Source organism: Phocoena phocoena, chromosome 3 (genome assembly GCF_963924675.1).
Source record: "Phocoena phocoena chromosome 3, mPhoPho1.1, whole genome shotgun sequence".
NCBI lineage: Eukaryota > Metazoa > Chordata > Mammalia > Artiodactyla > Phocoenidae > Phocoena > Phocoena phocoena.
In genome coordinates this window covers 125,221,685-125,236,500 of record NC_089221.1, presented here as the reverse complement: position 1 = coordinate 125,236,500, position 14,816 = coordinate 125,221,685, and the positions used below count along the sequence as shown (strand labels likewise).

The following is a 14,816-nucleotide window of genomic DNA, read 5'->3' as shown; positions in this document are numbered from 1 at the left end:
TGATGATGCCCATTCTAACTGGTGTGAGGTGATGCCTCATTGTAGTTTTTATTTGCATTTCTCTAATAATTAGTAATGTAGAGCAGCTTTTCATGTACTTCTTGGCCATCTGTATGTCTTCTTCAGAGAAATGTCTATATAGGTCTTCTGCCCATTTTTGGATTGGGTTGTTTGTTTTTTTAATATTGAGCTGCATGAGCTGTTTATATATTTTGGAGATTAATCCTTTGTCTGATGATTCGTTTGCAAATATTTTCTCCCATTCTGAGGGTTGTCTTTTCGTCTTGTTTATGGTTTCCTTTGCTGTGCAAAAGCTTTGAAGTTTCATTGGGTCCCATTTGTTTATTTTTATTTTTATTTCCATTTTTCTAGGAGGTGGGTCAAAATAGATCTTGCTGTGATTTATGTCAAAGAGTGTTCTTCCTATATTTTCCTCTACGAGTTTTATAGTGTCTGGTCTTACATTTAGGTCGCGAATCCATTTTGAGTTTATTTTTGTGTATGGTGTTAGGGAGTGTTGTAATTTCATTCATTCTAATTTCATTTTACATGTAGCTGTCCAGTTCTCCCAGCACCACCTATTGAAGATACTGTCTTTTCTCCATTGTATATCCTTGCCTCCTTTGTCATAGATTAGTTGACCATAGGTGCGTGGGTTTATCTCTGGGCTTTCTATCTTGTTCCATTGATCTATGTTTCTGCTTTTGTGCCAGTACCATAGTGTCTTGATTACTGCAGCTTTGTAGTATAGTATGAAGTCAGGGAGTCTGATTCCTCCAGCTCTGTTTTTTTCCCTCAAGAGTGCTTTGGCTATTTGGGGTCTTTTGTGTCTCCATACAAGTTTTAAGATTTTTTGTTCTAGTTCTGTAAAAAATGTCATTGGTAATTTGATAGGGATTGCATTGAATCTGTAGATTGCTTTGGATAGTACAGTTGTTTTCACAGTATTGATTCTTCCAATCCAAGAACATGGTATATCTCTCCATCTGTTGGTATCATCTTTAATTTCTTTCATCAGTGTCTTATAGTGTTCTGTATACAGGTCTTTTGTCTCCCTAGGTAGGTTTATTCCTAGGTATTTTATTCTTTTTGTTGCAGTGGTAAATGGGAGTGTTTCCTTAATTTCTCTTTCAGATTTTTCATCATTAGTGTATAGGAATGCAAGAGATTTCTGTGCATTAATTTTGTATCCTGCCACTTTACCAAATTCATTGATTAGCTCTAGTAGTTTTCTGGTGGCACCTTTAGGATTCTGTATGTATAGTATCATGTCATCTGCAAACAGTGACAGTTTTTCTTTTCCAATTTGAATTCCTTTTATTTATTTTTCTTCTCTGATTGCCGTGGCTAGGACTTCCAAAACTATATTGAATAATAGTGGTGAGAGTGGACATCCTTGCCTTGTTCCTGATGTTAGAGGAAATGGTTTCAGGTTTTTATCATTGAGAATGATGTTTGCTGTGGGTTTGTCATATATGGCCTTTATTATGTTGAGGTAGGTTCCGTCTATGCCCATTTTCTGGAGAGATTTTATCATAACTGGGTGTTGAATTTTGTCAAAAGCTTTTTCTGCATCTATTGAGAAGATCGTATGGTTTTTCTTCTTCAATTTGTTAATATGGTGTATCACATTGATTGATTTACATATATTGAAGAATCCTTGCATCCCTGGGATAAATCCCACTTGATCATGGTGTATGATCCTTTTAATGTGTTGTTGGATTCTGTTTGCTACTCTTTTGTTGAGGATATTTGCATCTATATTCATCAGTGATATTGGTCTGTAATTTTCTTTTTTTTGTAGAATCTTTGTTTTTGGTATCGGGGTGATAGTGGCCTCATAGAATGCGTTTGGGAGTGTTCCTTCCTCTGCAATTTTTTGGAAGAGTTTGAGAAGGATAGGTGTTAGCTCTTCTCTAAATGTTTGATAGAATTCGCCTGTGAAGCCATCTGGTCCTGGGCTTTTGTTTGTTGGAAGATTTTTAATCACAGTTTCAATTTCAGTGCTTGTGATTGGTCTGTTCGTATTTTCTGTTTCTTCCTTGTTCAGTCTTGGAAGGTTATATCTTTCTATGAATTTGTCCTTTTCTTCCAGGTTATCCACTTTATTGGCATAGAGTTGCTTGTAGTAGTCTCTAGCATGCTTTGTATTTCTATGGTGTCTGTTATAACTTCTCCTTTTTTATTTCTAATTTTATTGATTTGAGTCCTCTCTGTCTTTTTCTTGATGAGTCTGGCTAGTGGTTTATCAACTTTGTTTATCTTCTCAAAGAACCAGCTTTTAGGGCTTCCCTGGTGGCGCTGTGGTTGAGAGTCTGCCTGCCGATGCAGGGGACGCGGGTTTGTGCCCCAGTCTGGGAAGATCCCACATGCTGCGAAGCAGCTGGGCCCATGAGCCATGGCCGCTGAGCCTGCGCATCTGGAGCCTGTGCTCCGCAACAGGAGAGGCCACAACAGTGAGAGGCCCATGTACCTCAAAAAAAAAAGAACCAGCTTTTAGTTTTATTGATCTTTGCTCTTGTTTTCTTTGTTTCTTTTTCATTTATTTCTGCTTTGATCTTTATGATTTCTTTCCTTCTGCTAACTTTGGGTTTTGTTTGTTCTTTCTCTAGTTTCTTTAGGTGAAAGTTTAGATTGTTTACTTGAGATTTTTCTTGTTTCTTGAGGTAGGCTTGTATAGCTATAAACTTCCCTCTTAGAACTGCTTTTGCTGCATCCCATAGCTTTTGGATCGTAGTGTTTTAATTGTCATTTGTCTCTAGGTATTTTTTGATTTCCTCTTTGATTTCTTCAGTGATCTCTTGGTTATTTAGTAATGTATTGTTAGCCTCCATGTGTTCGTGTTTTTTACGTTTTTTTCCCTGTAATTCATTTCTAATCTCATAGCCTTGTGGTCCGAAAAGATGCTTGATATGATTTCAGTTTTCTTAAATTTACTCACGCTTGATTTGTGACCCAAGATGTGATCTATCTTGGAGAATGTTCCATGCGCTCTTGAGAAGAAAGTGTAATCTGGTTTTGGATGGAATGTCCTATAAATATCAATTAAATATATCTGGTCTGTTGTGTCATTTAAAGCTTGTGTTTCCTTATTAAGTTTTCTGTCTGGATGATCTGTCCATTGGTGTAAGTGAGGTGTTAAAGTGCCCCACTATTGTTGTGTTACTGTCGATTTCCTCTTTTATAGCTGTTAGCAGTTGCCTTATGTATTCAGGTGCTCCTATGTTGGGTGCATATATATTTATAATTGTTATATCTTCTTCTTGGATTGATCCCTTGATCATTTTGTAGTGTCCTTCTTTGTCTCTTTATTTATAAACATTCTTTATTTTAAAGTCTATTTTATGTGATATGAGTATTGCTATTCCAGCTTTCTTTTGATTTCCATTTGCATGGAATATCTTTTTCCATCCCCTCACTTTCAGTCTATATGTATCCCTAGGTCTGACGTGGGTCTCTTGTAGCCAGCATATACATGGGTCTTGTTTTTGTATCCATTCAGCGAGCCTGTGTGTTTTGGTTGGAGCATTTAATCCATTCATGTTTAAGGTAATTATCAATATGTATGTTCCTGTGACCATTTTCTTAATTGTTTTGGGTTTGTTTTTGTAGGTCCTTTTCTTCACTTGTGTTTTCCACTTAGAGAAGTTCCTTTAGCATTTGTTGTAGAGCTGGTTTTGTGGCACTGAATTCTCTTAGCTGTTGCTTGTCTGTAAAGCTTTTGATTTCTCCATTGAATCTGAATGAGATCCTTGCCGGGTGGAGTAATCTCAGTTGTAGGTGCTTCCCTTTCATCACTTTTAAGTATATCATGCCACTCCCTTCTGGCTTGTAGAGTTTCTGCTGAGAAATCAGCTGTTAACCTTATGGGAGTTCCCTTGTATGTTATTTGTCGTTTTTCCCTTGCTGCTTTCAATAATTTTTCTTTGTCTTTGATTTTTTTCCAGTTTGATTACTGTGTGTTTCTCCTTGGGTTTATCCTGTATGGGACTCTCTGTGCTTCCTGGACTTGGGTGGCTATTTCCTTTCCTATGTTAGGGAAGTTTTCGACTATAATGTCTTCAAATATTTTTTCGGGTTCTTTCTTCTCCTTCTGGGACCCCTATAATGCGAATGTTGTTGCATTTAATGTTGTCCCAGAGGTCTCTTAGGCTGTCTTCATTTCTTTTCATTCTTTTTTCTTTAGTCTGTTTCGCAGCAGTGAATTCTACCATTCTGTCTTCCAGGTCACTTATCCATTCTTCTGCCTCAGTTATTCTGCTATTGATTCCTTCTAGTGTAGTTTTCATTTCATTTATTGTATTGTTCATCTCTGTTTATTTGTTCTTTAATTCTTCTAAGTCTTTGTTAAACATTTCTTGCATCTTCTCAATCTTTGCCTCCATTCTTTTTTCCAGGGTCCTGGATCATCTTCACTATCATTACTCTGAATTCTTTTTCTAGAAGGTTGCCTATCTCCACTTCACTTAGTTATTTTTCTGAGGTTTTATCTTGTTCCTTCATCTGGTACATAGCCCTCTGCCTTTTCATCTTGTCTATCTTTCTGTGGATGTGGTTTTTGTTACACAGGCTGCAGGACTGTAGTTCTTCTTGCTTCTGCTGTCTGCCCTCTGGTGGATGAGGCTATCTAAGAGGCTTGTGCAAGTTTCCTGATGGGAGGGACTGGTGGTGGGTAGAGCTGAGTGTTGCTCTGGTGGGCAGAGCTCAATAAAACTTTAATCCGTTTGACTGCTGATGGGTGGGCCTGGGTACCCTCATTGTTGGTTGTTTGGCCTGAGGCAACCCAACACTGGAGCCTACCTGGGCTCTTTGGTGGGACTAATGGAAGACTCTGGGAGGCCTCACACCAAGGAGTACTTCCCAGAATTTCTGCTGCCAGTGTCCTTGTCCCCATGGTGAGCCACAGCCTCCCCTGCCTCTGCAGGAGACCCTCCAACCCTAGCATGTAGGTTTGGTTCAGTCTCCTCTGAGGTCACTGCTCCTTCCCCTGGGTCCCGATGCACACACTACTTTGTGTGTGCCCTCCAAGAGTGGAGTCTGTTTCTCCCAGTCCTGTCGAAGTCCTGCAATCATATTCCACTAGCCTTCAAAGTGTGATTTTCTAGGTATTCCTCCTCCTGTTGCCGGACCCCCAGGTTGGGAAGCCTGATGTGGGGCTCAGAACCTTCACTCCACTGGGTGGACTTCTGTGGTATAAGTGTTCTCCAGTCTGTGAGTCACCCACCCAGCATTTCTGGGATTTGATTTTACTGTGATTGCGCCCCTCCTACCATCTCACTGTGGCTTCTCCTTTGTTTTTGGATGTGGGGTTATCTTTTTGGTGAGTTCCAGTGTCTTCCTTTCGATGATTGTCCAGCAGCTAGTTGTGATTCTGATGTTCTCGCAAGAGGGAGTGAGAGTACGTCCTTCTACTCTGCCATCTTGGTTCAGGCAAGACTGGTAGTTCTGAGAATGCTCTTATACCTTCATTTAATTTCTAGATAGCAGTTTCCTCTCAGACAAGAGCTGTGAAAGCTTAGAGCACTCTCCCAGGGTGTACTTTTTCTATTCCAAGTCTGTCTTAGACAAACTAGAGCTGGTGGATGGATGACTACTCTGGTTACAGCTGCAAGGGGAAGCTCAGCTGGTTATTTTAGGCACGTTTCCTATTAATATATATATATTTTTAATTCTGAAGGAATATGGAAGAAATTTCTGTTGTGTTCTTTGGAAGACAACCAGGAGCCTTTACATATTGATAGATTATTCCACAGTTTACAGTATCAGAGACCTGATTAAGCCCTGTGTTTGTCTCTGACCTTGGGCTCAAATGTTCATTTTGTTCTACTTCTGAGGCTTGAGATACGGATCTGAGACCCATGTTAAATGAGACTTTCAGAAAAGTTTATTTATTAGGGAGAATATGGAAGGCAGCGAATCGATGAGGGGAGAGGTCTACAAGCTCACTAGGGGTAGCTCTCTGTCACTAAGAACACATCTAAGGAGGGGTGAGTTGCAAGAGAACGATTTTCTCAATGGAAAGATAAAAAAAGGTACTTCTTTCATGTCTGAGTCCACTCAGCATTTTCCATCATGCAGAAATCTAATTTTTCCCTGAGATTTCCTGAAGGAAGAATCAGAATAAATATTTCATTAATATAATATCAGAGCTACAAAAATACTTGTAGAATTATCTATCACCCTTATTTTATATTTGAGGAAACTAAGAGCATAAAGGACATTGATTACAGACAAAAGCCAGGTTATTGGATTTCCTACCCTGTTATCCTTCCATGATTCCAAGATGCCACTGAAGATATTATGACCTATATTATAAGCTCTTTGAAAATAAGTTACTTAATCAAGCCTCAGCTTATGATATATGAGGCATATCAGTCCTCATCTTACTCTGTCAATACTCTTACACTTTGGCTGAATTCCTCATTAGTAGGGGTGGCCTGAGGTTTACACATTCCTGTCTCATTGCTCTTTGTGAAAATTACAAAATGATCATTGGGTGGAGGGCTTCAGTCTGGTGCCACGGGGAGAGTTTTTCTCCCTGTGAACTTCATTGTCTTATACAGAGATCAACCCTGAAGCCACAGTTTAGTGAGACTTAGTGTCTAATCACTGATAATCATGTCACATAAATCCAAAAACTAAACTAGCCAGAGGACCCAAACTTTATAGTCACCTATCCTAGCTCAGAGTTTCAGACACATATGAAGTTGAAGATATCTGAGAGAAGGCAAAAGTATAGTTTGTTTTAAAATCAAAGAATTTTAAGGACTCAAAGGGATATTTAAAGCTTCAAGTGAAAAAAAATCTATCAATTGGCATATGGGAATGAGAGGGCTGAGAGAAGAAAGGGCCTAGCAAACACTACTGAGTACAGCGAGTCTGCTTTCCACTCCAGTGGGCTTTGTATTGCCACATGTTCTCCTGAGCAGGGACTGATTATTATCTGAGCAAACTGGAGCAAATTCCTGGCTTCAAGGCTGTTGTACTTGGTAGAAGAGGTAATCACCTTGCACTAAGCTTTTTCATTGTTCTCTTCTTTTCTCCCAGTATTACTCACATGCTCTCAACACACAAGATGCAGGGATTTTCATAGGTTACCAAATTGTTGCCACAGATGGGTTGATATATACCAGGGCAGGAGTTCACTGTTCCATTGAACCAACTCAATCTACTTTCTTATATGGACATTTCACATGAAATTGAGTTGAAAAGAATGATATGATTAGAATTACACTCACAGACACCCCTGGACTTTACTAGGAAAATCTAAACATAGAATCATATCCTAGTCTGACAAAAGCTCTCTAGCTTCCCCCTCCACAAAGCAAGGGAACCAGAACCCACGTATGTCCATCAGCTAACAACGTACGTGATGCCCTTGTTGTCAGGACCTCCTGACAGGAAGAGAGAAAGGAGGCCTGCTATGCTATAGTGGGAAAAGGAAGAGTGCGTTAACAGGACAGATTTGGGAAATTTAGCTTCTCTCTCAATCTCCTTTATTCTCAGAATATTTGACCTGGAATAAGTCTTAGAGATTTTCTGTGGTAACTCAGCTAAGGAAACTGAAGCCCCATAATTGGAAAAGATGTTTCACTGAAATCTATATGCCTTGACTTAAAATATTTATCACATCTTATCTACTAAAAATATCTCCAAGCTAACTCTTATCTTGAAGTTGTAAAACATGAGATCATTTAGAGTAACTCTCTGATTTTGTAGGGAAAACTGAAAACAAAGAAAGGGGCATGTCTCAGTGGGACCAGAAACCATGTCTGCTTGCAATGTTGGTATCAGTGATGGCTTGAGAGCAGTGACTCTGGGATGATTGAGCTTGATGATGATAGTCTCAGGGGCTCTATGATTACCATAAGATAGGTAGATAAATTACCTCTAATACAAGGTGGGTAGGAGTTTGGGCTATTTAGAGAAAGAGGGATCATATTTGAGCTCTTCTCCCTTCTTCCCTTATCCAACACCAGCACCATGGCCAGGTCACCACCATCTGTCTGTCACCCAGCTACTCCCTCCACTTTCTCCTTTCCTCTGTAGCCTCTAATTTCTGTAATTTAAACATCCATTGAATCATATTATTCCTGTACTTATACTCTTTTAATTGCATTTCACTGCACATAAAAAATTTCTTCTTAGTATAAGCTAAAAGACCCTATGTGATCTGTACCCTTCTGACTTTTCCAACCTTGCCTTATACCACCTTGCTCTTTGCCATTTTCCATGGTTTTCTTTTGGCTTTTTAAAAATTTTGTTTTGTTTTTGCTTCAAGTGCTCCATAGTCCCTCCATCTCAGAGTCTTGTGGTTTGTCACGACCACCCCATCAAATGTATTGTCTTTTTCTTGAACCTAAACTCATTCTGCCTTCAGAGCTCAAGTTATGACCTACTTCCTCAGAGAGTTCCCAAAATACAATCCCAACTTTCCATTCCTTTTTAAATACCTCTAATCAGTGTGTAATAAAGCATTTATACAATTACTTGACTAATTCCACACTCCAAAGAATTATAAGCCCATAAGGGTAAGGTCTGTTTCTGATTAGACTAACCTTTGTGTGTCCAGCACATATATTGGCACTTAGTCTTTCCTGTATAAATATGTGCAAAATGAGTAAGATTTTAAATAGTTCAAACTGAATGAATATAGTCAAATAATAGCAAGAATAGTTAGTATCATCTTTAAATATAGCTTTTTTTTCTCTTTAGAGTAGGATATATTTTCATCGGGTGAGTAGGCTATGTATTCATCTGTGTAACTATAACATCTGCTGCACCCTCTCCCTCCCTCTCTGTGTTCCAGTCACACAGGTCTTTTTTTTTTTTTTTTTTTTGTTGGTACGCGGGCCTCTCACTGTTGTGGCCTCTTCCATTGCGGAGCACAGGCTCCGGACACGCAGGCCCAGCGGCCGTGGCTCTCGGGCCTAGCCGCTATGCGGCATGTGGGATCTTCCTGGACCGGGGCACGAACCCGTGTGCCCTGCATCGGCAGGCGGACTCTCAGCCACTGCGCCACCAGGGAAGCCCTCACACAGGTCTTTAATCAGTGACTCACTGCTCTCCATCTGGGTGGCTCCTTCTCACCCTTCACATCTCAGATATCCCCATGCCCAAGAAGCCTTCACTGACCACATTGTTGATAGTAGTATCTCTACTTTCAAAAGATATTCTCTATTGTACCATCCTTTTTCTTTTATTTATAGAATTATTTATAGAATTTACTATAAAAACAGTCACTCTCTTCGTTTTTTCTGGCTATTTTTGTAAGCTTCATGAGAAAATAAGTAAGAATGAGTAAGGTTATTTTTGTTTATAAATTTATGGACAAGTGGAGGACTACTCTTGCAGGCAACCTTCTTAAGAGGAAAACTTTAGGACTCAACTCTATGAGACTAGAGTATAAATCCTGGACAAATTCTATAGACTTTTTTGCTGGAGCTATAGCCTCTGACAGGTTCTACACTCTGATCTCTGCATCCCTTGAAGGCCAAGCTGCCCTCAAAACATCTTTCTCACCAGTCAACTCATGAATATATTTTTTTAAGAAGTAAAATTTAAAATTTACTAATGAGACAAAAGCTTAAAGTGCAAGTGCTCCTGAAGTGAGGAACTGCAGTGATGCAAATCCACATCAAAAAACCAAAACAATCCTTCATTTCACTATTTCCCCCATTTATTAAACATTTATTTTACCCCATAATATGTTCAGTGCTCAGAGGTATAGCTGAAAATGAAAGAGGTGTCTCTGTCACTTTGCCCTCATACGAGTTGGAAACAGAATTTGAGGCTCTGTTCAGAGATTTCCTGTTCCTTCACATTTCCTCAGTCTATATCTTAGAGTTGGCGTTTGCCATTCACAACTCCCGTAGGCATTCTCTGCATATCACAGGGCAGTTAGGAGCATTCTTTCCACCAAACTGTGAGCCCCTCCAGAGCAGAAACCATGTTATACCCAAGTCTGTGGGCATATAAGAACCTGCCATGCCCCCTGGCAACCGCCAGTGTCCATAAACATTTTCCAGGCACTACCGAGGGCTCTGTGGTATACCTATGACCAAATCTCAGCTTGGGTCCCAGTTTGGATTACTCTCCTCTGAACTCCTATACCTACAGTGTACCTGCCACATTCATGTGACATTGAAGAACATCACTGGCCTCAGTAAGGTTCTAAAATAGTAATTCCAAAGAAAACTCAGAGCCTCGTTCCCAGGAAATTTAGAGGAAAATTACCTTAATATTTCCATGTGGTGGCCACCAGTGTGGAGGGCCTGAAACCATAACAAATGAAAATAGTTAAAGAATCTAGTATCTGGTAAGTCATAGCTTAATTTGTTGACAGAATAAAAGAGTTCTATGTAGTACCAAGAAAGCTTGCAATAATTGAAAACATTATTTCATTTATACATATATTCATTCATTTTTTTAAAATGTGGAGTGACTCTTTTACTCCTGGTAGATAATCAGCAGAAGACTATATAGGTACATCACTGCCAGTCCAGTGTACCAAATAATTTTTTGATTAACAGTAATTAGCCTGGGCTTGAGAGGATTCAGAGCTGACAGCCAATATATGAAAGAAATTAAGAAATGCTAGAACTTTAAAGAGATCTTTTAACCCAATCCCCATATCTTATGAAATGCCCAAGAATTCATAGCAGATATGTAAGAAAACTAAGCTCTTCAGTCTTTGAAGCTAGGTCGCTCTACATGACTTCTCTAAAAAAGGACACAAAAGATAATGACCCAGTCAGATATATGGCAGAGCATTTTCAAAAGTTCTGAATTTTTGTGATGCACTGTCTTGGAGGCATATTGCCAGTCACTTTCACATGTTACCTCACCCAGTCACCCAAGCCCCTGGTCCCCACGAGTTAGGTCTTATAGTCTGCATTAATAGATGGGAAAGCTAAGGCCCCTGCCCATTGGCCCAGAGCCTTTTTTTTTTTTTTTTTGATCACACTCCATTGTCTGTCTCTCTATATATACAGATATATAAGTATAGTATAATGGTACACTTAATAAAAATATATATACACAAAAATCTCAAAGCATTCTCTTCTAGATTATCATGTCACAGCCCAGCAATCAACCTTACATCCCTGCGCAAAACAGTTACATTACTCACCAGAAGGTAACGTCAAATGTATCACGATAAAGAACAGAAGTGAGCAGAGTACTGGGAAGGATTTGGCCATTTTTCCTCCTGGCGTGTCCTTAGAATAATTCTCTGAGATACTGCTTCAGGATGTTGCCTTTTGATACAATCACAAAAGAAGAGGCTATCAGGATATTAAGACCACTTCTGAAGTGAATATTCATCTCCAGTATACGTATTGTATGCTCCTTCTCCGAGAACAAATGCTCAGGAATAAACTTTGGTTAGTTACAAATAAATGTATAGATCTCAGTGACAGACCTGTGACTACTTAGAAGACAGAAGTAAATCAGACGTTACTGTTTGGGAATAACTGTATTATGTTAGGATGGAGATATTTTAAGTGTCTTGAAAAGGCACCTTACCTGACGATTCTCTCAAAATTTTTTTATTTGAAAGGATACAAAGAAAATGATGAGGCTGTTAGAGGCTTCTAGACAACAAGGGCGTCTCAATAGAGGAAGCAGGTCTGTACTTGGTCATGAAGCAGAGATTGCCTCTTGAGATTAAGACAAAGATTTCTAATACTCCAGGCCTACTTGGCTGTGCTGAGAATCTTCTGACTTGGAAAGCTAAACCCTCTTGGAGCATTCTGAGAGACTGCAAACTCTATCTCACAGGAGTTCCAAAGCTATTTCATCCAGACACAGAAAGGGAGAATTCAGTGAGCAAATCCTCCCTTGGGATTGCCTTTCCTTGTAGCAGCCTTTCTGACCCTAAAGAATGGTATATGGAGGTTCCAGGTCCTGACCAAGGACCACATTGAACTCTCCCTGTCTTCCTGTTCCTGCGAAAGTGACCTGGTCCTCCCTATGTCCTAGAGGCCTTTTTCTCTGCTCTGTAGCATATGTTGATAGGTAATATACATGAACTTGCATTTATGCTATGGTGTGATATTTGTTATCTGAGACACTGAGATGTTTCCACAGTACTCCACTCTCCAGGATGTCTGGAGGCTCCTGGCACAATGTCCAGAGCTGTCTGCTTGGCCTGCTCCTGAGACAGTCTATGACTCCAAGTTTTTCTAAATACATCCCCATCTCTTCCTGACATCTTCCCTGGATTCTTTTAGGAATGGAGCTTCAACAGTGGGAGATCCAGCTGTACCAGAACACAATGCCAGATGCCCACTCTCCCTGCAACATGTACCCAGGTTGACTCACCTCAGAAAGGAAGTGAGATGTAATGTAATTCTTTGTGGCTGGTGCCTCTCCTTTAAGGAGCATGTGTTAGAGCCTCAAGAGGGGATAGAATAGCTGTGTAGGAGAGGGAAGACACTGATGCATTGTGTGCTGGGCTGAGCAGGCCCTGGGAGGCCAAACATTTAGGATGAGTCAAAGACAAACTCAGCAGGAGGTGTTGGGGAAGGGAGTACAGAGATGCCTACAAGACTTGGGTGGTGGGAACAGATCGCTGGCCAGGGCAGCCCTGGGTGGGCAATCCAAAGAGGCAATAGCAGAAGAAACATACCACAGTAGGAAAGAGCAAAGAAGTATCGAATGTTCCACAACAATAATTAGTGCCTTTGGCCAGAATGAAAAATGTGGAAACAGCTGAGGAAGAGAGGAGGTTGCAGTGACAGATGAGGTCTGTGGATGCCATTTGCAGTGGGTCCAGCCTTGTCCTGTAGCAATCCAAACCTTTGCAGCTTTGTAACAAAGAAGATACCTTATCAGAGCTGGGTTTCCTCCTAATTTCTGAACTTCCTGCCTCTATGTTACATTTTTTAAAAAGCAATTCTTCTTATGTCAAGAAAATACAAGTTTAGAAAATTCAAAAAGTAGAAATATTCGAAAAGAAATAAAAAGACAAGAAACCTCAAAACCCATAGATAACTGTGAAACATAAACTGTATTGAATTATATCGTTCCAGTTTTTTAAAAAAAAATCTATACATACACAGAAATGAACATATATACACGTTCTTGTCATATTTGATCAAATTTTTGTATATATATTGTTTTACACTTTTTTGACTTAGAAATATATATTTTCTTGATCTTTAAATATAGTCATATAGAACATGAATTTAGATGCCTAGTGTCATATTCTATCACATATATGGATTTTTATTATATTAATATTCTTCCATAGTTGCTCAATTAGGCTGATTTCAATTTCATTATTCTTAACAATACTGGAATGAACAAATTTTTATTTACCTCAGTTAATTTGTCTCATTACTTCATTTCAATAAAAGCCTAAAAACAGACCTACTGGAAACTTCCAGAAAGGACCTGGGTCACTTAGAATATGAAAGAAGTGGTTTTCATCCAACCTGTGGGCTCTGTAAGTCTAATATGGAACAATTTGAAAATACCCTGTCATCTTCCTAAGTAAATCAGTCATCTCCCAGTTCACAGAGGTAGAGGCATCCCATTGTTTAGGAAGGATTCTGGACATAAAAGCAAAAGATCAAGTTACAATATTTTTGTCAACTTGAAAAGTAATTTTTCCTCTCTGGACGGAATTTTCCCATTTTCACAATGGGGTAATCAAACCTTCCTTAAGGAACTCTTTGGAGGTTTAAGTGAGCTAACATTTAAACAGCTTGGAAAACTGCCTGCCTCCGCTACTGATATGGGCTTTATGGGCTCAGAGCCGCAGATTGATTGCATTGTATGAGTATTCAAAGGTAATAATGAGCGTGAAATTACTTCCCACCTGATAATAAATAATTTACATTTTTCTCAACTTTGCTTTGTCACAGATTTTGTTATTAGCAGGGTATCACTGGTTAAATGAGTTCCCGTAGGCCTTCTACTGTCTGGGATTCTGGTTTGTCAGGAGTTGTATGGGCACTGGAAATACAGCCGTGAAAAAGAATGGCATATTCTTTACCTTAATGGAGCTTATACCTTGGCAGGAGAATATTATTAAACAAATAATTACTCGTGGAAGGCAGACTTGAAGAAGCAAATTTTAACATTTGAGTTTCCTGACTCTTGTGACATTCCAGTATGAATCATGGCCCCTCTGATACTCATCCATAACAGCAATGAGAAATCAAACAATAATTTCCACAGATCCAATATATTGACTAGGTAAAAGTGAAGCAAACTTTCCTAAGATAAAAGGAATTGCATATTATCAATATGTGACCCTGTTTAATAGCTGCAAAAATAAGATAACAGAGAGAGGTCTACAAACAGTATTTAATCCTGTAGATTAAATACATAGAGGAAAATACATAGAAGAAAAAGAAAAACATAGGAAAATATCAAGCTAAAATATTTTTAGCTTTTCCAAATTCCAGTTGAACTAATATTGGGAGAGGAGAGTAAATAAGACTGAGGGATCCCATCTTCCTCAAAGAATCCTTAGTCTTTGACTTCCTCATCATCTCTCATACCCATGGTTGAATTCCAGAAGCTACAATTTGGGGCTTTGTTCCTAGATGTCAGGCTCCTATTCCTAGCTATGAAATAATTCAGTTTGTATGTTCCAGTGTCACCTCAAACGAATACTTTAAAAAACCAACTCCTCACTCTACAGTCCAAAGCAGATTCTTTTTTTTAAGTTTATTTTTTTATTGAAGTATAGTTAATTTACAATGTTGTGTTAGTTTCAGGTGTACAGCAAAGTGATTCAGTTATATATATATATATATATATATATTATAAAACATATATATATATTCTTTTTCAGGTTCTTT

General features: G+C 39.0%; 1 protein-coding gene across 1 annotated transcript; it reads right to left on the bottom strand.

The window, feature by feature from the left end:
• Positions 1 to 6,057: 6,057 nt before the first annotated feature.
• LOC136120290 (serine protease inhibitor Kazal-type 14-like) lies at positions 6,058 to 11,201 on the bottom strand. The gene is made up of 5 exons (XM_065873727.1): positions 11,134 to 11,201; positions 10,237 to 10,282; positions 10,125 to 10,173; positions 7,058 to 7,175; positions 6,058 to 6,103 (listed from the first exon to the last, which is right to left on the bottom strand). Exons 1-5 carry the CDS (start codon positions 11,199 to 11,201, stop codon positions 6,058 to 6,060), a joined length of 327 nt encoding a protein of 108 aa, XP_065729799.1.
• Positions 11,202 to 14,816: the final 3,615 nt, after the last annotated feature.